This window comes from Carassius auratus, chromosome 18, assembly GCF_003368295.1.
Source record: "Carassius auratus strain Wakin chromosome 18, ASM336829v1, whole genome shotgun sequence".
Lineage (NCBI taxonomy): Eukaryota > Metazoa > Chordata > Actinopteri > Cypriniformes > Cyprinidae > Carassius > Carassius auratus.
In genome coordinates this window covers 12,005,513-12,030,357 of record NC_039260.1, presented here as the reverse complement: position 1 = coordinate 12,030,357, position 24,845 = coordinate 12,005,513, and the positions used below count along the sequence as shown (strand labels likewise).

Sequence of the window (24,845 nt, the reverse complement as noted above, 5' to 3'; positions counted from 1 at the left end):
AATTCCCTAGAAAGCTGATATAATTGAAATACACATTTGCTAGTGTGTGTGTGTGTGTGTGTGTGTATATATATATATATATATATATATATATATATATATATATACACACACACACACACACACACAAACACACACACACACACAACAACAACAACAACAACAACAGGATAAACAAGCCACATTTAACTCTCTGCAGTGGCAAATAAAGTAATTCTGAAAACTGCTACTCATTTTCAGATGTCTCTACTGCAAAACATGACTCGTTATGTTAAAAGGCAAGTGTGCACAGGTAGAAGATCAAAGGGCTAAGGGTTATTGGCTGAGGGGATAGAAAGTTGTAGGATGGGGGTGACAGACTACACAGCCTGATCGCCTGCCTTCCTGAAAACAAAGTTTACATTCTTGCAAAGGGATGAGATGGAGGTATAGAGCTCTGCCTCATCTCATTCTGTCCATCTGCATCCAGGTGTGCGTGTCCTCTTTCACATTTAAACCCTTACTCTCCCTGTCCATCCAGCATGCAAAGTTTTGAAACACACACACACACACACACACACAAAATGTTGGTTTCATTATATAACTCAGGACACCTCACAACATCTGTTGTCTCAGGTGGAGTCTCCTACAGACACTGAACCCAACATCAAACATTAAATATGGTAAATATCAAAATTTGGCCTTTAAATTATCAAAGACTTCCAGACATGCTTGGGTTCATTACAGTAAGTTTCAATGCACTTTGGAGTGTGGTCAGTAGGCTGATAGATAGATAGATAGATAGATAGATAGATAGATAGACAGATAGATAGATAGATAGATAGATAGATAGATAGATAGATAGATAGATAGATAAAAATTAAGTCTTATTAAATCTTCACGTCCTCATTGAGCTTGAAAGCAATTGAACGCATTAACAAAAAATTGTGAAGCTTGTGTATTGTTTGTTTGTCAATGGGAAACAAATGTGGTCTGGATAAAAAGGATTGCACAATGGTAATGAAGGAGCCGGACTGAAATGCAGCAGGCCTGTGGCGGTGGATGTCTCGATGGGGGAGGTTGACGAAACGCAGGGGCGTGACGCCTCGCGCTGCAGCAGCACTCACTCGCCTACGGGAGAATGGGAGAGAGGCACAGAAGGGGAGGGAGGAGGAACTTGAAGGAAAAAAAGTTAAAATAAAAATGGCTTCCTTGTCTTTGGAGTCCACAGAACAAACTGAAAACGGCCCTAAGGAGTCCACGCAAGATGAAGCCAAAGTGAAAGAGGAGATTGATCCGGACGAAGTCTCGGAACAACTGCTCCAAAGCTTCCAGAACTCCGCGCTCAGTTTTTCCACCGATCAGGTCGCGTGTCTGTGCGAAGCGCTCCTGCAAGCGGGTAATGTGGATCGCCTGTGGAGATTCCTCTCCACCATCCCTCCTTCGGCCGATCTGCTACGTGGCAACGAGACCCTACTGAAGGCCCAGGCTCTGGTCGCTTTCCACCGGGAGGAGTTCAACAAGTTGTACGCCATCCTAGACAGTCATGACTTCCACCCGAGTAACCATGGGTTCCTTCAAGACCTCTACTTGAAGGCGCGCTACAAGGAGGCTGAGACCTCCCGGGGTCGCAGTCTGGGCGCCGTGGATAAATATCGACTGCGCAAAAAGTTTCCTTTGCCCAAAACCATTTGGGACGGAGAGGAGACGGTGTACTGCTTCAAGGAGAAGTCGCGCAATGCGCTGAAGGAGTGTTACAAGAGTAACAGGTATCCCACTCCGGTCGAGAAGAAGAATTTAGCCAAAGTCACCGGACTTTCATTGACTCAAGTCAGCAACTGGTTCAAGAATCGCCGACAGAGGGATCGGACCCCCTCCGGTACCAACAGCAAAAGGTAAGCGCATTGTATCAAGTATGTGAACAGTGATTTGTCTCAGACCCGAGAGAAACATTCTTGAAGCAGACTGAGAGAAGAGAGCAGTAAACAAACCGCTATTGTGTGCGAGGTTTACACTAGAACGAGTGTGTAAACTACAAATCTGGACAGATTCTGAACAGATTGCCCGGTCTGATGTAGGCTGTTACATTCACAGTAGGAACTCTTCATTAAAGGCCTAGTGTGTCGCAGATTATTGTATTTAATAAACCCTTGAACACAGGAAAGTTAAAAATAAATGAGTTTGCGCACAGATTGGAGATGCAGACGTAAAAACTTAAACATTTCATAAACATTTGCCATGCATTCTAATTGTTAAATGAAGTGACAAGTGAAAATGACAAGGAGGTCTTAGAAAACATGGCTGAAAGCATGTTGCTTTGTTGTGAAATGTGAGATAGGGGCGCCAGGAGTGGCTCGAGTTTCCTGAACTCCTGCACCACAATGTCTTTCTGTAGTCCATGGATGGTTAAATATCAGGGCAGAGAGGACATTGGTTTAAAAAAACTTCATTAAAATATAAGTGTAGTACTTGGGAGGAGTAAGCCATACTAGGAATTTCTTATCATTAGAATTTTTTTATTTATTTATTTAGCAGAGTTGTTGTTGTTGTTGTTGCTGTGTGTTTTTCCCCCATTCAGTTCAATTAAATCATATATTTTAAAACATGTTTATCATCACTGCAGCACAACTTGAATCTGCTGTCCCCTTTATATATAATTGCAATCACATTTTGTTAGTAATTTATTCATAATACTTAGGGAAATGTTGTTCAAATTGATTATCTACATAAAAAGATAAACTTACTTCATATGACAGTTAATAGAAATATTTTGGAAAGTTTTTATCATGAACTTACTATGTTCATACGACAATTATCAGAAATATTTTGGAAAGTTTTTATCAAATCTAATCACATTAAATGCAGTTGACTTCGATTTGGTCCAGGAGGCATGAATTAATGTTATTATAATATCAATTATGCTTGTTCCCAAAAGCACATGTATGTTGTGCAGATGCCTATTTTGTGAATTTTAATCAGCAAGATATAATATACTAGAAAACTAAATTTTATTTTTCCATTCTATGTTTATTGATTATAAAATACATTTCGATAACATTATCTGTCAGATGTTAGAACAATATTCAGCAGCCATTAATAATGTACATTATCATGTACTGTAATTTGTTCACTGCAGCACATGGTGACAGGTTGGCTAAATGTAAAAAATGAATGAACTTTAATGTTCGCAACTAAAAGTGTGTCAGTGGCCATATGTGCTGCAAGTTATCTGGTTTTTGTTGAACCACAAGCTTCACTGGATCTGGTTTGTAAATAATTTAGCTTTCTCCTCTATTGATACAGCTGTCAGAAATCTTTTGGATGATTGATGGTAGACATTCATGGAAACTACATTTAGACTGTTTGACCAAATTTAATGTTTCTGTCTTTCCTTCAGTGAATCTGATGGAAACCACAGTACAGAAGATGAAACCAGCAAGGGAGATCTGGATGATATTGTTGACAAACCTGCTGTTCACGAGACCGGCAGCTCAAATGCTTCTCTTATATCACTCTCTGGGGCTCCTTGCAGTACTGGTCAGCTTATTCTGAACAGCACAGGAGGATTCTTTACAAGCTCTCATCCACTGCTGCTCAATGGGAGCCATATACTCTCAGGGGCAGGAACAGGGGTCATCATCAATGGGCTGACACTGAGCGATGGCCACACAGTCACTCTCAGTCCTGTTACAGCTAATGCACCATTGCTACTAAATGGGGCTCAAGTAATCTCCAAAGATGACCGGGGCATCAGTGATATAGAGGCCCAAGGCAGCCTGCCCACTGTGGTTCTGAATCCACAAGCCAGTTTAACTAGCACAATACCTCTCTCGCTCAGCGAGGACACAAAAACAGCCAGCAGCAATGTCTCTCCATTGGATTTCATCAGTCTTCCAGAGCCCTTGAAGGATCCAGATAACACTCAGTCACTGCCTACAAACTCAATGTCTTCACCCATCATCTCTACTTCTGTCATCTCTCCCACGTCTCTTCCTTCAGAGGCACTGGTCACAAATAGTATTCCTGCATCAACTACTGGCTCCATGAGTTCAGTCATCTCCAGTCCCATGGTGCCACTACTGCCCACACAGCCACCTGAAATTGTTGTAATAGGAAAAGCCGAGTCTCAGTCACCAATTCGCAGCTCCATCTCTAGCCCTCAGGTGCTGTCTTTACCCCAGGTGGTTCCATCAATACAGGGTGTACCAGTTTCTCAACTGATGCAGCATCCATCTGGGGCCACAGTGTCATCCTGCCCCCAGCTTGTTCCAGTCTCCCTGAACAATTCACAGTTACCCCAAGTCCCCATTCCTCCGTTTCAGACACAGACCTTGCACATTGGTCCAAGACTTGCGCAAGCACACCTCCAAAATGGCTCGAACACATTAAGCACCAGTAGTGCTTTATCACTCCCCCAGATGGCTGATGGGCAGATTACACAGGTGCTTACACCTCAGCTAGGAGACGAATCTACTTCAGCAGCATTTCCACAGATACAGACCTCCATGGAAACACAAGTCATTCCCATCTCCTCGCCAACTCAAGTTGTGCCCATATCCCAAACCAAAGACTCGGGCCAACCTCAGCTGGTCCCCCTGTCACTCCCCCAACTTATACCTGCATCATCCATTGCGGGAACTCCAACTGGAACCCTGTCCTTTCCTCAGGTGGTCCCAGCAACACCATCTCTCTCCATTCCGTCCCCTGGAGGTGCTTTCCAGATTCTGACATCTGGATCTGGAACAGGATTGAGTGTTGCCCAAGGACCGATACGCCTCAGTCCAATAGGGCCTCCTCAGAGTGTCCCTGCTGGTACCATCCCAGGTGTCCAATTTCTCAACTCTGGGGTGATTCAGCTACCTTCTTCCTCTCCAGGTAGGTCACAAAAATTATTTCATCAGGAGTGGAAAACAGTTGCTTGTTTTATTCTGAAATGCATTTATTCTGTTTTTGTCTCCAGGCAATATCCTACTAGCAGGTGGCATTGGGGGCAGCCCAATCCTTAGTCTTCAAAATGGCAAACTCATCCTCACTATCCCAGCTGGGATCCAGTTCGCCAGCATGCCTGTCAAGTCTGTCCCAGATAGTTTGGTCTCAAGTACCCTTGATCCTCAAACCTCACCTGTACACCCACCTTCACTCATTGCTCAAACCTCAAATTCACTACAATCATCTCATTTGGGGCTTGTTGGCTCCTCTACACTTTACTGCAGCCCTGAGCCAGGAACAATTGCCAACCCAACCCCAGGAGCCTCTCCTGACACCCCAGACTCTTCTAGCACTCCCACTCCTACAAGTGTCCTACAATTCCAGCAGACCCTTAGCCCTGAAAGCATGCTCCCACTCAGTCCAATATGTAGTGGTGTGGCAACTGGCCACCAACTCTCCCAGCTAGCCTGGAGCCCTGTCCCGCTGTCCTCCCCCTCTGGTCTGACATTATTTGACATGCGTGGGAAAGGAGATCTTCCAGAGGACCCTGCTTTGTTAGGTTTGCCAGGAGGAGAGTCCCTCCTGTTGGGCACTCCTCCTCCAGGCGAAGATGTAGACAGAGATTCTCAGCTGGATGATGTGGAGGACATGGATGGGGACTCGAAAATTCTGACACAACTGCAGTCTGTCCCTGTGGATGATGATCTGGGTTTGTAATCACCAGTCCTTCTGACAAACTACTAGATGCAGTTAATGTTAAATCTCAACCTGCAAGACTTGCATTCGACCATGTCCCAGAAGTGAGAGGAACTATGATTTATGACCTCAGAGCTTTGGAGGCTTTCCCCACTCTTCCTTATGTAGATGGAGTTTTAAGTAGTGGAAGTATACAACATAATAATGGAATCGTAGAAAATAACTTTTCTTTTATATATGGAATTCATTTGTGAAACCTATATATTTAACAAGGGCATGTCATAGAGGTTTAACTACAGTAAAGGGAAGGCACTGCCATTTAGTCACAGAGGACATTTGCGTAACCAATATTAACCTCTAGGAATCTAAGGCTGTGTCTACATGTTAGTCCTTTTTTGGTGATACACAGAGCTTGAGGCATGTTATAAAGGACTTACATGACTCCCTAAGTGGTAAAAAGGCACTAATATGTCAGTGGCAATCAATTTCTTCTATCTAGGAGTGAAGAGCATGTGGGAATGCCTTCTTTTGTGCCTTACATTTTTGTTACTTCTCAGTTTAGACTCTGACAAGTACTTTTATCTTTTAAAGAAGAGAAACAAGTCATATTTGGTTTCCCTCTGAGATACAATATAATAGAGGTACATGTTTATGCTGGTCACAAAATCTGCTGTCTTGGAGCAAATCTAAGTATGAATTGAGTCTGAACATGAGCTAGTCATCCTGTCAGAGGCTCCCAAAGATACCTGGATGCACCGACAGCACCCTGCGCTGGGAGAAGGAAATCAGATTTCAGTAATCTCACAACACTGGGTGGAAGACAAGACTTGGTTGACAAACTAGCCTTTAAATGTGCCTGTGACAGCTACATTGGATATACTACATCCGCACTGCTCAGTTCAGGTGCCGTTTTAATTGTTTTTTGCTTTAAGGTTCAATTGGCTGAAGTACCTTTTATAGGTGAATAGATGGTGAATGTGTCTGATTTTCTGACATTACACTTCAAACACACAGTGAAGCACTCTATGTTGTTTTATATTCCATGTATACCGTTATCTTGCAGCGTACATTTATGATGGCACACTAAACTGACCATGGATATCCTACACTTGTAGTATAATAGATAATTGACATTGGTTTCCATAGATAAACCATTGAGTTTACCCAAGTAGTCCAGCTCATTACCATAAAACTGTGCATAAACCTAATAGGCTTGAGTGTTTGAAGGGAATTGAAGTACTGGATATTTGTCTATGCAACTGTTCATCATGAACTAAGATTTGTTTACTGTTTTAAACAGCCACTTCTTACACTACAAATCCATCATAAACATATACCGTGAAATGTTTTTATTCTGTTTATCTTGTCCTTTTATATTTCATATTTTTATTTGTAGAATTTCCACATAGCTTCAGGAAATGTCTGTTTTTGCCCTTTTCCTGCTTGATTCTTATCAAATGCAATTTAGGTGACTCAAATTAAGCTACAAGTATGACTTTTTCAACACAGGTCATCATCACTACCAGAGTGGTTTGCTTATTGTAGAGCACAGTTCTGTATATTTTGCACATTTTATCATTTTTATTCATGGAGCTTTTACCTTTTTTTTGGGCCCCACAAATGTTGGTGCTATTTTAAACCATTCAACTAAAATAAGGCTTGGCCTGTGAGATTTTGACTGGTGCACAGTAGTCACCCTTAGTGGTCACACTAGCCTTAAGAATACCTGTTTCTATGTGTTTTTTTTTTTTTTTTACAAATATTTAATGCATTTATCAATCATTTCGGGGTCATTCAACCTTAAAGCTGTTTCCCTCATTCTAGCTTAGGATTACACTCCATTTTGTGATATATTGTCTTTCTTTGTTTCTTTATGAAAGTGTTTGTATTTTACACGTTTATGTTTTATAGGACTTGTTGCATTAACTTGCCAAAGTTGTTTTTTTCTTCTTCTTCTTTCAAGCACGAGGAAAATGTTTGAACTTTTTTGGAAAGCATGTGTGCGTGTATGAGTTTGTCCGTGAGTATTGCTATTACTCCTCCAGAATGTAATGATTACTATGTTAATTCACATCTATTTTAGTCAGTAGCGATATATTTGTTTGTTCTGTTCACTCTTTAATACTTTCGCTTCACCGTCGTGTACAAACATAAAAATATGCAGCTGATCAAACCAAAGAGTTTTTTCTTGATCATTTCATTTAGTAAAGGGAGTTTTTGTCATTATTGTAAACGTCTCTTTTTATAGAGGCGTGTTTTGTATCTTATAGTAATTTTATTTTTTATATTCCATTCTGTGATATGTAATAAACATATATATAATTCTATCTGAATGCTTTTTGTTTGACATTAATCTCAAGTTATTTGTGAAACACTTTTAGTAAAATGACTGTCTTTTTACAACAACAACAAAAATATATATTTTTACCCAGAAGCAAATCACCTGCGGTTCTCTTACACATAATTACAAGCATATATGGTGTGTATATATGTATATATACAATATATATATGCAATGCCATCTCTAACCAAATTGTCTAACAAATACTGCACCATGATTTGATTAGGAAATAACATTGCCTTCATATTTAAATAAGCTGCTTTGTGCACCTGACATCTTCCCCAGGTAATTGATACAAATACAAACAACACTTAGACTGAAAGGTTTGTGTGTGCGTGTGTGTTGGTGCCTGTCTGTTTTTTTAACCCCTATGCTCTCCGATTACCTGCATGTACCAAGTTGTCTGGGCGGGTCTTTGTGGCTGGAGAAGGTAAAACCAGCTAAAACCAAAAAGCTGATACACTCATCGGCTGCACTTATTGGCTAGCACGTCACTGGAGAACAAAAAGGCTATTGTGAGATCCCCTTTACCTGATACGCTCTACATTGCATTCAAATCAGAAGGTACTTTGATTTTGCACACTTCTTCTGCAGGTTTCAGTCTTCTTGTGGAGCTTGCTGTCGTTATTGGCTTTGAAACAGGTCTCGGGTGTCCCCTCGAATGGACTTTTAGGTGGGACGATTTACAACTTGTTTTGCAGACCAATTCCTCTTCATCCCTTGTGGGACCTTCAATCATCCTTGTTCCGATCATGGCGATGGGCTTCTCCCCAGAGCAGGTGGCCTGTGTTTGTGAGGTTCTTCTCCAGAGTGGAAGCATGGATCGCTTGTCCTCGTTCTTGTGCTCTTTCCCTTCCAATTCCTCGTCATCCAGTTTGTATTTGGGAATGGCTCAGAGTCAAGAGAGTGTGCTGAAAGCGCGGGCTGCGGTCGCCTTCCACCACTGTCGTTTTGCTGAGCTCTACAGCTTGTTAGAGGAGAACACGTTCTCCCCACGCAGTCACCCTCTCCTCCAGCAGCTCTGGCTCCGGGCTCACTACATGGAGGCTGAATTGCAGAGGGGCCGCCCTCTTGGGGCCGTGGGGAAGTACCGCATCCGCCGCAAATTCCCTCTTCCTCGTACCATCTGGGATGGAGAGGAGACCAGCTACTGCTTCAAGGTGTTTAAATCTGTTGGTGGATCAGAGAGCACTGATTTATCTGTGTGTGAGTCTCAAAATAATCTTGTTTCCTTTTGGGAGTGGTTTCAAGAGCTTTCGGTTGCATCCTTTGCTCGCAGGAAAAGTCTCGCAGTGTACTGAGAGAATGGTACTGCAGAAAGCCGTACCCCTCGCCACGAGAGAAACGAGATTTGGCTGCAGCCACGGGACTCACTGCTACACAAGTCAGCAACTGGTTCAAGAACCGACGACAGCGGGACAGAGCTGCGACCAGCCGGCAGGGGTAAGAAACGCTCCCTCACTCTACATGCTCCAGGGGACAAACATAGTAGATCGCTCAGAAACTGCTGGTTAATTTTACAAATAAGAAACCGCAAGCAACACACTGAATTAAATCTGACATTTTAAAGTAGACCGCTTTAAATGTTTGGCTTTAGATCTGTGGTTCTCAACCAGGGGGCTTGCTTCAGAATGACTTTAAATGATCTAAAATAAGAGAAACCAAGCATTCAATTATGTTAATCAACTAAAGATTTATAAACTTATTTTAATTGACACCTTTGGAAACTTTTTTGGAAATTTCTAGGCCTGGAAAAGTCTTCATGGGCACTTATAATTAATAGGCAACGCATATTTCTATTGCAAACTGTAAAATATTTGACTGGGTAGAATTCTGAGCATAAAAATCTTTTTCCAAATGGTTGAGAACCACTGCTTTAGACGCTTTGAATGAAAAGCAGCAGCTTCCTATCGTCTCCTTTGATTGGCTCCACGCTGCCCTCTGCTGGATGAGTCAAAAACCAAAAGAATCTTCAATAATCCGTTTACATATATGATCTCAGTTTGACATATTTCAGGTTTTATATCCGAGTTCTTCCTATGTTTCAGCAGAACCTCAGCAGGAGCGTTTCTGAGCTCTGATGAGGAGCTCTCACCGCCAGCAAGTCCCAGCACACTCTTCTCCTGCTCCCAGCAGCTCTCTGCCCACCCGCCCCCTCTCCGCCACCTGGGACCAGCACACTACTGAAATCAATGAAATAGAATACAAGTCAAAAAAAAAAGTTTTGTAATTTAGATTTGTTTTATACATTATTCCATCTACCTGGAAAGACAACATAATTGAAATAAGTGTCTTTGTAAGTCACAGCTGTCTCTGTGTGAGCTCCAGACGCTGTAAGCAGCATAAAAGAGAGCCTTTTATGCAGTTGTGTTTTCTGACTTGAGGTTGGTTGACAGTCTTGCGTAGGTTAGCAAAATGGCTGAATTGGCTTACAGCACCTTCTACAAAGTCAAACTTGAGCTCTTTTAAACCAAAACAGAGCATCATTACAGCTGGCAGCAAATGCCATTTCGGCTTTCTGTAGTTATGTTTGTAGTGCACCCTAACATTTGTGCTTAAATCCATACTGTATTTCAGGACTTGTCTACTATTTCACTTATGAAACTAGTAAAAGTTTGAATTAAAAATGCTAAAGTATCTTCTTTTTTTTTATTATTTGTGGCAGCTCCTAACGCTACATCTTGTTTCATTGCTATAACTGAATCACATTCTCTTCTCTAAGATTTCTGCATGAAATCAAAATTCACCCTTTCTGCTTTCTAAATGCGTGTCATTGATCTCATTGTGAATAATTCATGAATAAATAAATACAAATAAATAGACTCAAATCCAGTGTCTCTTTAGGTTTATTACGAATATCCATTAGACCCTTGATGTGGTCTTTTGGCTCATAATGTAAATCGCTCAATGACTAAGGAATGTAAAAAAATCACATTCAATTCTACTCACAGACTCTTAAAACAATTGTCTCTCAATGTCTTCTTGAGAGAATCTTGTATACTGACCTTCTTGTAAAGTGCACCACCACTGCCTTTCCCCACAGCTTGAATGAACAGCATTTGAATTGCAGTTCATCAGCAAATACTGTACAAATGAGGATTAATGAGCTAAATGAAAACAGTCAATAAATGTTCCACTTCAAATTCATATCAAATGAATATGAAATCGCAAACTTATGGTCTAACGGTCTCTTAAAGGATGAAATTAGGGCTCATACAGCTGCTGTAACATGAGTGTTTGTGCTATTATGGCATATGGCTCTTTTCAGCAGAAAAAAGCATGTACCATTCATACTCCAAATAAACACATCATTATGCTATGTGTCTCTTTGGTCATTTTGATCTATGGCTTTGTTATTATTCTTACTATTACAGTCTGCTGTATCATGTTTAAAGGCTCAGATACTCAGCCACGAAGATGGTCAGGATTCTAGAGTCTGTTTCTGTCCATTCTTCAGATGCCTCCCCTTCATCAGAAAACACCAACACCATCTCATAATGATGTACATTAATTGAGGCTTAATTCAGCACTGTGATGCAGCTGATTCTTGTTAAATATGTTTACATGTGATTCTCAGAAATCATCTAGAATGAGGGTGCCCAAACTCGGTGCTGGGCACTGTAAGTGCTGGGAAGTCGTGGCCTAATGGTTAGAGAGTCGGACTGACAATCGCAAGGTTGTGAGTTCGAGTCTCTGGCCGGCAGGAATTGTGGGTGGGGGGAGTGCATGTACAGTACTCTCTCCACCTTCAATACCACGACTTAGGTGCCCTTGAGCATCGAACCCCCAACTGCTCCCCAGGCGCCGCAGCATAAATGGCTGCCCACTGCTCCGGGTGCGTGTTCGTGTGCGTGTGCATGTGTGTTCACTGCTCTGTGTGTGTGCATTTCGGATGGGTTAAATGCAGAGGACAAATTCTGAGTATGGGTCACCACACTTGGCTGAATGTCACTTCACTTTCAACTTGCCTCAACACAGGTTTTAGTATGCCTATAAGAGCTTGATTTGCTGGTTCAGGTGTGTTTAATTGTGGTTGGAGCTAGACTCTGCAGGACACGGTGCTCCAGAACTGAGTTTGGAATCTGAATCTAGAAGAACCCTCTTCCTCATGATTGTGATCTACCTGCAGTTTTAGAACTTTAAACTCAATGTCCAGATCAGTGGCCTGCTCCAAGATAATAGCACAAACTATGGCAAAAACTTTACTCACCCTGAAAGCCATCTAAGATGTAAAAATGTTGAAGAAATTTAGCATTACTTCACTCGCTCATTAACAGATCTTCTGCAGTGAATGGGTGCCATCAGAATGAGAGTCCCGACAGCTGATAAAAAAACATCACAATAATCAATAGTCTATCAATTAAAATTTGTGATGTGAAAAGCTGCATGTTTCTAAGAAATAAATACATCATTAAGGCTTTTTAACTTTAAACCAATGCTTCTGGCCAAAATATGAGTCCATAATCCATAATAATGCTTTCTTCACTGAAAAAGTCCATCCACTGTGGTTCTGACATCAAAATCTACCGACACATCTGTTTAGACCTGTAATGGTGTTTTGAACTTGTAAACAGTGCTTGATTAATTATATATATATATAAAATTAATCAAGCACTGTTTACAAGTTCATATATATATATATATATATATATATATATATATATATATATATATATATATATATATATATATATATATATTCTTGATTCAGACGAGATTACATTTTAACTGGAGAAAGCAATATAGTGAAATTTACTATATTTTAGCATTTACTTTTATCTTCACAATATGTTATTTTATTAACTGGGGTTGGGTTGATAACTGTCATGTTTTCATCAGTTGTTTGAACTCACATTCGGACGGCACCCATTCACTGCAGAGGATTTATTGGCGAGCAGGTGATGTAATGGTGAATTTCTCCAAATCAGCTATTAGAAAGTTTAGAAGTTTAGATAGCAGTAGAACATCTATTGTTCAGGCTGAGGCGTTACCCGCCGTACGCTCTGACTGCAGTCCCCGGTGCTCTCAGCGGGTCGCATCCTGCCAGCGCGTGTCCGTTATCAACGTGCACAGCTTTGGCTCCTCGGCGGGCTGTTGACGGCAGGCGTGTCCCTCCAGCCTCGGCACTGCCCGCTCACCACAAGACACGTCAGTACTTTAACCGGCCAACTTTGTCAGTTGTCGCGCTGATGCTATAAAACATGCATTTATAAGATATCTCAGAGCCTAACGAAACGGGGAATATTTTACTAAAGTGTTTTTCATTCGAATACTCAGCCCGAGCGGTTTCAGGTCCTCTTGTAAATAAGAACCAGAGACGACTTTTACTCTACAAACATTACCTTTCCCTTTCAAAACGTCACATTTCACGTCTATAAAGCGATCTTATATTTGTTAAAAAATAACTAAGATGCCAACAGGGATGCCCTAGAAAGCAGTCACCACCTACATCATCAACAGTAACATTCCTCTCGCGTCTGAATTCGCTAGATGTTTATAATTGTTTATAATATGTTTATAATGCTTATGCATGTCGAACTAACAAAGGCTGTGTCGTCCTTTTCAGTATTCTTCTTTTATTCTGGCGTGTAATGCGGTTGTAGCATAGGGAAAGGGTTGTAGTCCACTGCAGCCTCTTTTGACTGCGCTTTCGCCATGGTGACGTCGAGGTAGCACGTCATCTTTAAGCGACAGGCGCTTGTTTTTTTACAACTTGTAACTTGTAATTGTTCAAATATGTGTAAATGTTCAATAATTAATTGTATATAAAAAGTTATTTATATTTTAACATATATTATTATGCATTACGAACAAACCTAAATTAACATAAACATATATTATTTGCTGAGATTTGATGTAGTGACAATTTTGCGTCGTGATTGTCTTTTAGCAACAAATCAACCTTCCTTTAGCAAATTAGTTGGCAACACTGGTTACCTATTCTCAGCGGGAAAGTGCCCAAGCAACATTGCTCAAAAAGGTTGCCCCATGTATCATCAGCCTAAGGTAACATTTTTTCGTTGGTGAATTGTACTACTTGCTCTTTTAGTGGGACATAACAAAATCTGACAAGGTAACACAAATTAACTGAACAAATGTAGCCAAAAAATCAGTGGGGGCCTGACTCGAGAGTTGTCTTGTTGGAGCAGTGACACCGTAAACCAGTTAATAAGAAATGAACTCTAAACAGAAGCTGTATGAGAGGTTTCATCTGATGTGGGTTGGGCTGTGATACACTCAACAGTTATCACTGAACCGAAGCTATTGTATAGCTGAAGCTGAAAATAAATAAGCTTTCCATTTATGTATAGTTAAGGCAATATTTCATATCAATATCAAATACAACTATTTGAAAATCTTGAATCTGAGTGTGCAAAAAAAGAGAAAATAAAAAAACGTTGTCCAAATGAAGTTTTTAGCAATGCATATTACTCATAAAAAATTAAGTCTTGATATGTTTATGGTAGGAAATTTACAAAATATCTTAATGGAACATGATCTTTACTTAATATCCTAATGATTTTTTGGCATAAAAGTAAATATATTAGTTATTAAAATTAAGATAACACTTTACATTAAATGTTAATGAATTCGCATTAAGACAATAAAGAACAATATATTTATTTATTGTTAATTCGTGTTTGTTTAGAACAGTGTTTAAACAAAAAGGAAAAAAGTCTGTAATAACCAGAGTTGCCATACCTTTTTACCATTTTTTTTTGTTTTGGTCCGGATTCTGGAACATGATGTCGACCAAGACGGGATACCTTGGTAGGCCTAGACTCCCAAGAACATTAATATTTGATAACCATTTTCTCCCGAAATTTGACTGAGCTTGTTTTGAGAACCAGTTGGTCTGGCTGGTTATTGTTTTGTTTTTGATCTGGCAACCCTGGTAATTATCCTAGCATTCAAAGCTTCATACATGCACAACAATAAATTTGTCTCTCATTCATTCATAAATAAAAACAATAAAAAAAATATTTGTTAATATATGCATTAAAATATCTCATTATTAATATTGTCATCTATACACCACCATTTAAAGCATATATATTTTGTAATAATTGTTTCTGAATTTTGACTGATTTCCCACCTTAAATTAAGGATGCCTTTTATTTATCGTGCTATACGCATTTATGACCAGCAGAGGGCGCAAGTAATTACAGTCAACACAACCTCTTGTTCCAGTGGGGGGCGCTGTTGTTCTATGTAGGGCATAATTTATATAAAATTGGTGCCATTGATATGGTTTTAGGTAATAAAGGAATAATTCAGCCAAAAGTGAAAACCTGTCATCATTTAATCAGTTTCTGGTTATTATGATAAATAAAATTCTATGAGAGTCAATGGGGAGCAGAAACTGTTTGGTTACCCACATTCTTCAAAATCTTCTTCTGTGCTCATTAGAAGAGAGAAAATCATACAGCTGGAACAACTTGAGGGTAACAATTTTCATTTTAGAGTAAAATTATTATTATTATTATTATTTTGCAAGCTTTATTTAAATAAATAAACTTTTTAGACTTGTATTCTTTATAAAGTGAACAGACTTAACAACAGAACGGGTAAATTATGAATGAACCGGTATTTGTGTCTTTGCTCTTCCAGTGTAGCATAAAATATTATTTAAATAAAATGAATGGTCAAGAATGTTATCATTATGAAATATTTTAATATTTTTTTTATAAAATAATGAAAACATAATTTACACATATTAAATGTACACATCCCCCAAAGAAACTGAAAGATTGATCAGTTATCAATAGTTAAACGAGGAATTAAGCCACTGTTTCATGCACGAAGCTAATGGAAACAGAGACAAAAAGATGAATTACAATAATGTTTCTTAAAAAAAAAAAAGAATAGAAATAAAAGCATAAAATCAGCTTTGTACAAAAGATCATGAATCAAACAAAATATAAAGGACAAACTCAGTACCCTCTAATAATGTTACCAAATCTTGTAATTTTCACCTTGAATTTGACGTTCTGTATTTAAAAAAAAGAACGAAAATAATCAAAATAAATAGTCAAAATATTACACAAAAATAAACCTTCAAATATTACAGCTGGACTATACAATTTGCCATGATTTAAGAATGCGCAACACAGATGCACATAGATGTTCTCACAAGTATATTACTCATATTTACCTTATAAAAATTTGAAAGAACTTAAAAACACCTCCACCCAACTATCAAACAAACATACAGTAACCCAGAACTGAGTGAGTCTGAAAAACCTCCCAATTTACGGACTGAAAAACACACAGTAAGATCTTGTAGTCACAGCAATGAGATGAGAATCTGACAAACCTGTAAAACGTGATCTAAAACAGTGGGGATGAAATGAGCTTATTATTCGTGTCATTTGAAGTCCAGAGTGATGATTTATAAATAAAAGCTTCTCACATGTATACAGACCTATATTTGAAGGTACAGTCCACCCAAAAACTCATTCTCATGTTGTTCCAAACCTGTATGTCTTGCTTTCTTCTCTGGAACTTTGAACACAATGGAAGTCAATGGGAACCAAAGCTCTTTAGTTCTTCAGAATAATTTCTTTCTTGTTCCATAGAAGAAATATATAGTCATACTACTCTGGAACAACATGAGGGTGAGAAAATGAAAGAATGTTCATGTTTTGGTTGGAATTTCCCTTGTTGGGAGAACACATAGCGTGTTAGATGTCAGCAGTTCAAAGCTTTGTATAAAATCACTGTCTGTACAGTCACATTACTAAACAGCTGCAATGAATCTAATTTGAATCTCTCACCCCATAAATAACCAAAAACCTTTGCGTTTTACAGTGCTATTCACTGTCATAAGCATGTATATAGTTGTCGGTGTTTGTCTGAGCAAAGCAGACACCTTATATTTTCACTTATAGTATAAAGTCGAGTGACTGTTGCAGTGCCTTTGTTTTGACGTGAATAAATATGTCAGAGATGAACAGATCGGGTCACCGAGAGGGCAGCTTACGGGTCCTGAGAGAGGAGGAGATATTTTTTCCAGTCGCAGCAGGTTAAAGGGATTGAGAGAGCTGATATGAGTGGTGAATTCTAACACAGCTGAGCACTTTAAGGCAGACATGTACAGAGTAACACGGGGTACATGATAAACCATATCCGATCCAGCCTGACTGTTATTCCGGTTAGAGCGCATAACATAGAGTACAGTGTGGATCGTCTTAGTATGTAAACACGATGATCTGTCTATCTATTGCCAACAGTCGTTTCACCAGATAAACCTGAACTAAATACAAATAGAAAAATAGAGTCTGTATGGAACACAGCTGAATAGGGTTTCTTAGTGTCAGCTTTGCACATATACATACATATATATACATATACATACATATATATATATATATATATATATATATATATAAAGTGTCAAAATCTAACAGCCCAAGTTTACACACAGTGCTATGCCAAAACCATACTTAAGAGAGCAAGTGGCATTTCCTGTCACATGACTTAAAGACTGACCGGTGTCCACGCACGGAGGAACCGATCAAAGACTTGGGGTGTAACATCACAGTTTTAGTAGTGGTTGGTTTCACTGGTCAGAAAGCGGCGGTTCTCCATCTACAGAGGCTTTATTGCAGAGTTTCAATCACTACAGGAAGTCTGTTGGAGGATAAATCAGCTGAGATGAGGATGGTTTGAATTATAGAGATGAACACGATGTACCTGCATATGAGATTATGCGATATAGAATTACACTTTTTCAGTGACATGTTATCTGTGAGTCATTCCTTCTCCCTCACAATTACAGTACCGGGACTTCTCTCAAGGTTTTGGGCAAGGCAGGATCGCTCACGTGGCTCAAGTGTTGATTTGACTGTGCAGTTAACAGGCCTCTCTGATGTTTAGCGTCTCTCCGTTTTACTGGCTCAAGCTTAGTGTCGACTCGTCGAGTACAAAAATAAATCTACAATGAGAAAATAGTCCCGAAAGTAGTTCGATCGGATGAGGAGCTTGCTCGTTTCAAGGTAGGAATCGTGTGTTTGTTTAAAAATAGACACTTGTACTTGTGTACCGGCTTTAGGTTGAAGATTTCAAGTCTCAGGTCATCAGGGAGATTTGGGTTTCCCTCAGTCACACTTTGGTAAAGCTCACAGTTTGGTGTGTGGTGAGGATCTAGATGAGGGCGAGCGGGACAGTGGGTGTACTGGACAATACGAGACTGTGAAGTAAATGAGCTGTTAGGCAGATCTCATCTTCTCTCAAGTGAAAGGGAAGAGTTATTTCCTCTCGGGGATGGTAGAGGATAAGAGTTTGCTGAACTTGCGGAGCTGTTCACTGGCTGAGTGTGATTCCTCCTGCAGGCGCTGGTTGTTCTGCCTCAGATTAGCCATCTCTGCTAACAACGTCGCCTTGTCCTGTTTCTCCTGAGAGGACGGGACAGGAAGGAACAGACGAGGGAAAAGGAGGAGAGAAACAATTACAGAAAAAATATTTTCTTTCATTTTGAATTTCTAAAGAGAACCGTCCATTTTATCGGCCAGGGTGAACTGTACAAATGATGTGCAGACTTTAAATAAAGACAGAAACAGCTGTAGTCATGTGACCATGGTCAGCTGACTACTCTGTGTGTTTGAATACACAACACAATGATTCAAAATCCCCGTCCCTAGTGAACCTGTCCTGCACTGGTCAGGCTCCTTCAGTCTAACTCACTTTTTCCAGATCATTGTTCAGCTGTTTCAGCATGACTTCCAGATGATTTAGACGCCCAGACAGATCATTGGGAACCTCTTCACTGCAACACACAAATTAAAAATAAATTAATCCCAGTCTCCTTGCATAGAAATTATTATTCCAAATATTGAAATACTTAATCCGTTACTGAAAGAAGGAGTTGATTTGAGGTTAAGCAAACTTCATGCAGACTTTCAGAGCTTACAATGTGCCTGTGGTGTAACACTACTGTTAACAAACCCTACACTGCAGAGAACTCAGAGGAAGAGCTAGTATATACAGAACAGGTGTCTGTTTGTCTGTCTCACCCGCTGAAAGTAGGAGTGGTGCGGGGAGTCTGTGGCGTGTGGAAATGCACCGGGCTGATGACGGGTCTCAACTCATTGCCGCCCGCGTGGGACTCAGACAATGAAAATAAAGAAACCGCTCTTTGCACTGTGAAACAACCCAAAAAAGCAACATAGATTCAGTCTTTTAGATTACAATGGTTTTCTCATTTAAGTATTTTTATACTGAAGAACAAAACAAACTTAATGGTCTGCAAACCATAAAGAGGCTTACTTGTAGTCAGTGCATACTAAGAACAAGTACATTGAAAATGACATCACCTTTATATGGAAGCCCATTTCTGCCACATAAGAAAAAGTTAGACCGTGGTAAATCATAATCAAAAAGTTTATAATTATGAGACAAGTTGCAATTATGAGATAAAAAGACACAATTGTGTAATAATGTTGAAATTAGAAACATTTATTATTACATAAAATGTCAAACTCAGAGTAAAAATTGCCACTGAGATAAAAAGTCTGAATTATGATATAAAATGTTTAAGTAATGAGATATAGTCAAAAAGACATTAGTAGTATTTCATTCTTTTTATTGCCATCTCATAAAATAAAGACACAAATACAGTAAATAAAACTATAATAGATTTTTTAAATGAACATATGATAAAAAAAAATCTAAAATCTTTTCAGGTAAAATCCTACTAAACCAGTCCCTGAGTAAGCTTACTTGTTTAAGAAAAGTTTCCTACTTGCATTAAAGCCGGAAGAGTTAAATAAAATTCCAAAAAAAGGTAATACCGTATTTTCCGGACTATAAGTCGCACTTTTTTTCATAGTTTGGCTGGTCCTGCGACTTATAGTCAGGTGCGACTTATTTATCAAAATTAATTTGACATGAACAAAGAGAAATGAACCAAGAGAAAACATTACCTTCTCCAGCCAAGAGAGGGCGCTCTATGCTGCTCAGTGCTCCTGTAGTCTACACTGAAAACATAGAGCGCCCTCTCGTGGCTGTAGATGGTAATGTTTTCTCTTGGTTCTAAATAAATGCGACTTATAGTCCAGTGCGACTTATATATGTTTTTTCCTCTTTATGACGTATTTTTGGACTGATGCGACTTATACTTAGGTGCGACTTATAGTCCGAAAAATACGGTAATCAACTTTAAAGTTTTTTTTGTATGTACTTTTTATGGAATAATTATGATTAACCAAAACATAAAATGGGCTTCCATAACTTAAAGTATCTTGGTTTGACATCAGAATCAGTGGTGTCAGACGAACACATCCTCATACCTTCATATGCTTTGGCCGCATTGACGAGGCTGGACCACTCTAGACCACAGGCAGTGTCAGGAAGGGGCATGAGTCCAGGGTCCAGTCTTCTGAGAGGTGGGACCTTATCCCTCACCTCAGTCAGAGATAACTCTGATGCAGACAATGGTACTGCAAAAAAAGTGTACCCCAAAGCTATCAGCAGAGAACGAGTAAAGACATACCAGCTCACTATAACCAGAAAATGACATTTACCTTTCTTACTAGGCACGAGGGCTCCATGATTGGCGTTGTGTCCGTGGCGTCGAGTAGGCAGCGTGCAGGTGAAGAGAAGGTCACTGGGTGGCACTTGTCCTTCAAAAAGAGGCGTGCTTGCATAACTAGAGTCTCTCCGTCCACTGCACAGACTCTCATCAGAGAAAGTACGTTGCAGGGTCCGGTGAGGAGACTGTCGAGAAACACAAACACACATTAACAAATGAGTTTGATTGATTGTCTTCTTGTCCTCGTCTCTTTCTAGTATTTGTTTACCCCATCCCGTGATGGTGTCTCTGTAGGGTTGTCCATGATGATGAGCTTTTTCAAGTCGTCTTCAATGGTGCTTTTGTGAGATCTGCGTGGTGAGCGCAGGTCCCTCAGAGAGGCACGTAACCGGGGCTGTCCGAACACGTTCTTACTGTTCATATCCACCTGCCTGAAAGCACACACAAGAATAATCAGGACCAGGATTTAAATACGTCATGCATCTATTTCAGAATCCATCAGCCTTCTCATGAACACGAAATCTACATTTCATAAACACATACTTGTTGCTGTTGCTGTCAGTGGAGGTGGTGCTGGTTGCTGCGCTGTTCTCCTCCTGTTGCCATGCACTCTTGGTTTTACTTAACGACTTGGGGGTGGAGTTTGAAAGCTGGGCGGAGCCTGACGTGGGTGTGACTGTTGAAGATCTGACAGGCCGGGGTTTATCGGCCACAGCAGGGGTCTTGTAGCCTTGAGGGGTATAGCAGGTCCTAAATCCCAGAAACAAAAATACACACAATTCATATGTTGGTAGGTCAGGATTATTAACACTGAAAATCACATTTATAACATGCATAACGTATTATTATCCATGCTATATTTGTATTATTATACATATATTTGTCAGCCACACCTGAATTATCCCATATGTGTGCTGTGCTCCACTATATCCATCAAGATACACTAGCATTCAAAAGTTTTTATTGTAGTACTTCACCTTTAACTCATTGTATACAACAGTTCTTTCTGGTCCTAGAATTAATTTAATGCATTGTTGCTAAATAAAATAATAAAATTCCAAAAAAAAAAAGAAGAAAAAAAAAAGTGTATCCATTTCAGATTAAATACAATACCTTGGTTTGAAGTTGTCGACGTTGGCTGATCCAGGAGGGGGGAATGTGCGGGTGCGATAGTTCTTGCTTTGATTTGCAGATGCAATGATGGGTGAAGACTCCCTGCGGCGACCCTCTCCTCCCGCTCCGGACAGCTCCTGCAAGCCGCTGTAGGTAGCAGAACCATGCAAAGGTTTATGGGGGGTTCCTGCAAGGCTGCGGCTAGGTTTGGCTCCTTTAGTGTTGGGACTTGGCGTGTAGAGAGATGCATCGATGCCACTGTCACTGGAGCCTCCTTTGCCCATATGGTCCGGGTCGGGGTCTGAGGGGTCACTCAGGGCACCAGAGACCACACCTCCCACGCTGTCAAACCAGCGCTCGTCGCTGTGACTGCTGGAAGCATTGCTGGAGAGCGTGTTACTGCTGGAGTGACTGGAATAGTGTGCCTCACCCTGAGAGAGAGCAGGAGGAAGAGTGATCAGTACACAAGGGCCGAATGAAACTACTTCCTGGTTGAGCTGATGAGGATGAGTTCTTACCTTAGAGTGGCGGTTTGGAGAGTCCTTCCCTGCAACGTCCTGTCGAGTCTGTCTTCTCGGAGCTGAGCCCACTGACACACCACGTGATGAAGCAGGAACATGCCACATAGGCTCTGTCCAACGCAAAAACACCAGAGGAGTGAAGTCCAATTCACACTGACACAAAACTGTTTACATGCACTTTAAAAGTTTCAAACCAAAGCAATAATTTTTCTTTTTAGAATGTTATATAAACATCTAAAGATACATTTCAGACTATTTTAGTATTTTTATATATATATATATATATATATATATATATATATATATATATATATATATATATATATATATATATATATATATATACATACACACACACACACACTATTATAGTATTTATTAATATTTTGAAATTAGCTTTTATTTTAACTTATTTCATTTTAATTTTAGATTAAGTTTCAGTAATTTTTTGCTTTGGTTATTTTAACTAGTATTTTTTATTTTTTACTATTTCAGTTTTAATTTTATTATTGGACTTCATTATTGGAATAAATCTAATTTATTTCAGATAGATTATTTCTAGTTAGAGTTTGTCCGTCTAATATTTACATTTTGTTCTATTTCAATAAAGAAAATGACTCAATTAATGCCTGAATAAAGAGCAGTGATCTCCAGTGAAACCCAATGGTTTTTGTAAAGAAGCCTATATTTCCAGTGTCTCCAGCAGAGGGCACTCAGTGATGGGGCGGTACACAAACACATTTACAGCCGTTTTTGTTTAAAGACTGGCTCCCCTTAAATGTCTTTGGATTATGCGTGTTTGTTTACCTGACTTGTTGCGCTCCATCGTGCTTTCTTGGCTAGTGAAACCAGATGATGATTCTCCACTCGAGACATCGACTGTAATGTGTGGATCAAATGGCTGGAGAGGCCGCTGGACTGACCCAAACCTACACACACAACAAATATTAACATGTCATTAAATACATTCTTATTTAATCTATGTTAACCAGCTAAATTCAGGTTGGCTGGTATTTTATTGGAGAGCAGGGATTTGGAAGAACGATGTGGTTAGAGTGAGCAAAACAGTGGAAAATGCTTACAGCAGTTTTAAAGTCAACATGAAACACTGTTCACAGAAAACAAGGGATAGGATTTTAGTCATCAGAGTGTTTTTGATTGTAGAAAGGGTTTGTATATGACAGGTGGCTGAAGGGGAGTTTGGACACAAAAGCCAAAAAAGGAAAGATGCCCCAGAGGCAGATAAAGACTTTGAAGTCAGAATGAAATGAAATTACAGACAGATCTTTTGTTCTGTACTGTGATGTACTTCCAGACAATCCAAACATTTTATTTTGGTACATGCACCAATGAATCAAACACATTATGAGTATTAAGAAACCAAACAGGGTCATTTTTGACACCCTGCAGCAAAGTCTGCATCACACACATGCCACATTCAATCCAAAATCTGTTGCAACCCAAGTGTTCTGTCACTTGTCAGCTTGAGAGTTTGAGTGGCGATGTACGGCTGAATCTGATGGGGCTAATAATAGCACTCATTAGCACATCTCGCTGAATCACCATCATAAACAGAGTCAGTGTCAAATGTTAACAGACTCACAGTGCCCCAACAGCTCTCTATAACACCCTAATGCACTTTAAACTGTAAACATATTCATGAAACTGTAAACACTGTGCGAGCTTGAAGATGCAACTGACTTTGATATTAAAATGTATTTCCAAGTGAAACCGAATATTGCATTATTATCTCTGGCTCACAGGAAGATGAAGTTTGGAAAAGAAGCGTTAAACATGCTATATGTAAGATTTTGACTCTACTAAAGCAGAAAAATACCATAGTATGTTTGGAGATATTTAAGAAACATGCTAAGTTAACATACTTGTTTATCTGAAAATCAATGCAACAGTCAGTTATTCTCCTTTGAAAATGTGCGTTCTGGGCCTGAATGACGTATTTCGGCAACCCAGGTTGCCAGTTGGTAGAAAACGCATCTTGTTTCATTTTATTCATCGTCAAGTGCCCTTATTCTTGTTTGTTTCATCAATCTGGCAACCTGCATGGGTGTCAAGTCTGAGAAGGGGTCGGGTGAAAAAAAACCCTCTCCAACATTTTGAATTTGTACCACAATACCTAGTATAACCACTCGATGTCAATCCTACTTTCCAAATCCAATTTTACTATATGGCTAGTAAGGAGTCCTAAAAAAAGTAATGCGGGTCCATTTTGATTTTATGCAGATTTAAAAATATGGTTCAGAAACAATAATCTTGCTAATAAAGCTCTTTGTGAGCTCTATAAATATTTAAGGTGTTTGTCATGGGGATGGTGTTTGGAGGGAACAAGCCCTAATTTAGATGCAGAACAACCAGGATATGCTAATCAATGACCTACTTTTTAATTACATTAAATATAAATGCATGTGCCTAGGAAAAAGCTTAAAAAAAAAAAAAAAAAAAAAAGTCGGTCAACAATATTTGTTTTGCACATTTCCTTTCTTGTTCCTAGTCTTATTGTGAGTCATTCAGTGTATGTTAACTTAAAAAAAAACCAAGCATTCAAGTTCCTCAGGTTGAACAGGGCAGCCAACCACCAAGGACACAATAGTGCACAATGAAAGTCTGTACATGCCATGATCTCTGCATTAGACACATAAACAATCACACACAAACACACAATAGGCTTGTGAATCAGCAGCAGCCGAGGTCTAGCTGATACATGCCTCAACCGCAG

At 39.6% G+C, this 24,845-nt stretch overlaps 3 protein-coding genes across 8 annotated transcripts in view; 2 read left to right on the top strand and 1 right to left on the bottom strand.

Annotated features, from left to right (window-relative positions):
* Positions 1 to 802: 802 nt before the first annotated feature.
* On the top strand, positions 803 to 7,925 carry LOC113118468 (homeobox protein SIX5-like). Its single transcript, XM_026287678.1, has 3 exons — positions 803 to 1,874; positions 3,377 to 4,854; positions 4,940 to 7,925. The coding sequence occupies exons 1-3, from the start codon at positions 1,042 to 1,044 to the stop codon at positions 5,623 to 5,625; spliced, it is 2,997 nt and encodes a 998-aa protein (XP_026143463.1). The 5' UTR covers positions 803 to 1,041; the 3' UTR covers positions 5,626 to 7,925.
* A 480-nt stretch (positions 7,926 to 8,405) lies between these two features.
* Positions 8,406 to 10,757, top strand: LOC113118469 (homeobox protein six1-like). 2 transcript variants are annotated; one of them, XM_026287680.1, is made up of 3 exons: positions 8,406 to 9,105; positions 9,225 to 9,388; positions 9,994 to 10,757. In XM_026287680.1, the coding sequence occupies exons 1-3, from the start codon at positions 8,698 to 8,700 to the stop codon at positions 10,130 to 10,132; spliced, it is 711 nt and encodes a 236-aa protein (XP_026143465.1). In that variant the 5' UTR covers positions 8,406 to 8,697; the 3' UTR covers positions 10,133 to 10,757. The 2 variants fall into 2 exon arrangements, with proteins under 2 accessions (XP_026143465.1, XP_026143464.1); XM_026287679.1 differs by having other exon boundaries at positions 8,583 to 9,105; positions 9,997 to 10,757.
* A 4,843-nt stretch (positions 10,758 to 15,600) lies between these two features.
* The window catches only part of LOC113118467 (signal-induced proliferation-associated 1-like protein 3), an 82,960-nt gene continuing 73,715 nt past the window's right edge, over positions 15,601 to 24,845 (bottom strand). For 3 of the 5 annotated variants that reach the window (XM_026287673.1, XM_026287675.1, XM_026287677.1), the window contains 10 exons: positions 22,919 to 23,040; positions 22,109 to 22,221; positions 21,591 to 22,021; positions 21,021 to 21,227; positions 20,746 to 20,908; positions 20,470 to 20,662; positions 20,236 to 20,385; positions 18,961 to 19,087; positions 18,632 to 18,713; positions 15,601 to 18,342 (listed from right to left, as the gene is read on the bottom strand). In XM_026287673.1, coding sequence (XP_026143458.1) covers positions 18,196 to 18,342; positions 18,632 to 18,713; positions 18,961 to 19,087; positions 20,236 to 20,385; positions 20,470 to 20,662; positions 20,746 to 20,908; positions 21,021 to 21,227; positions 21,591 to 22,021; positions 22,109 to 22,221; positions 22,919 to 23,040 — 1,735 coding nt within the window. In that variant the 3' untranslated portion in view covers positions 15,601 to 18,195. The remainder of the gene's footprint in view (positions 18,343 to 18,631; positions 18,714 to 18,960; positions 19,088 to 20,235; positions 20,386 to 20,469; positions 20,663 to 20,745; positions 20,909 to 21,020; positions 21,228 to 21,590; positions 22,022 to 22,108; positions 22,222 to 22,918; positions 23,041 to 24,845) is intronic. The other 2 variants (XM_026287672.1, XM_026287674.1) reach the window with 1 other exon arrangement.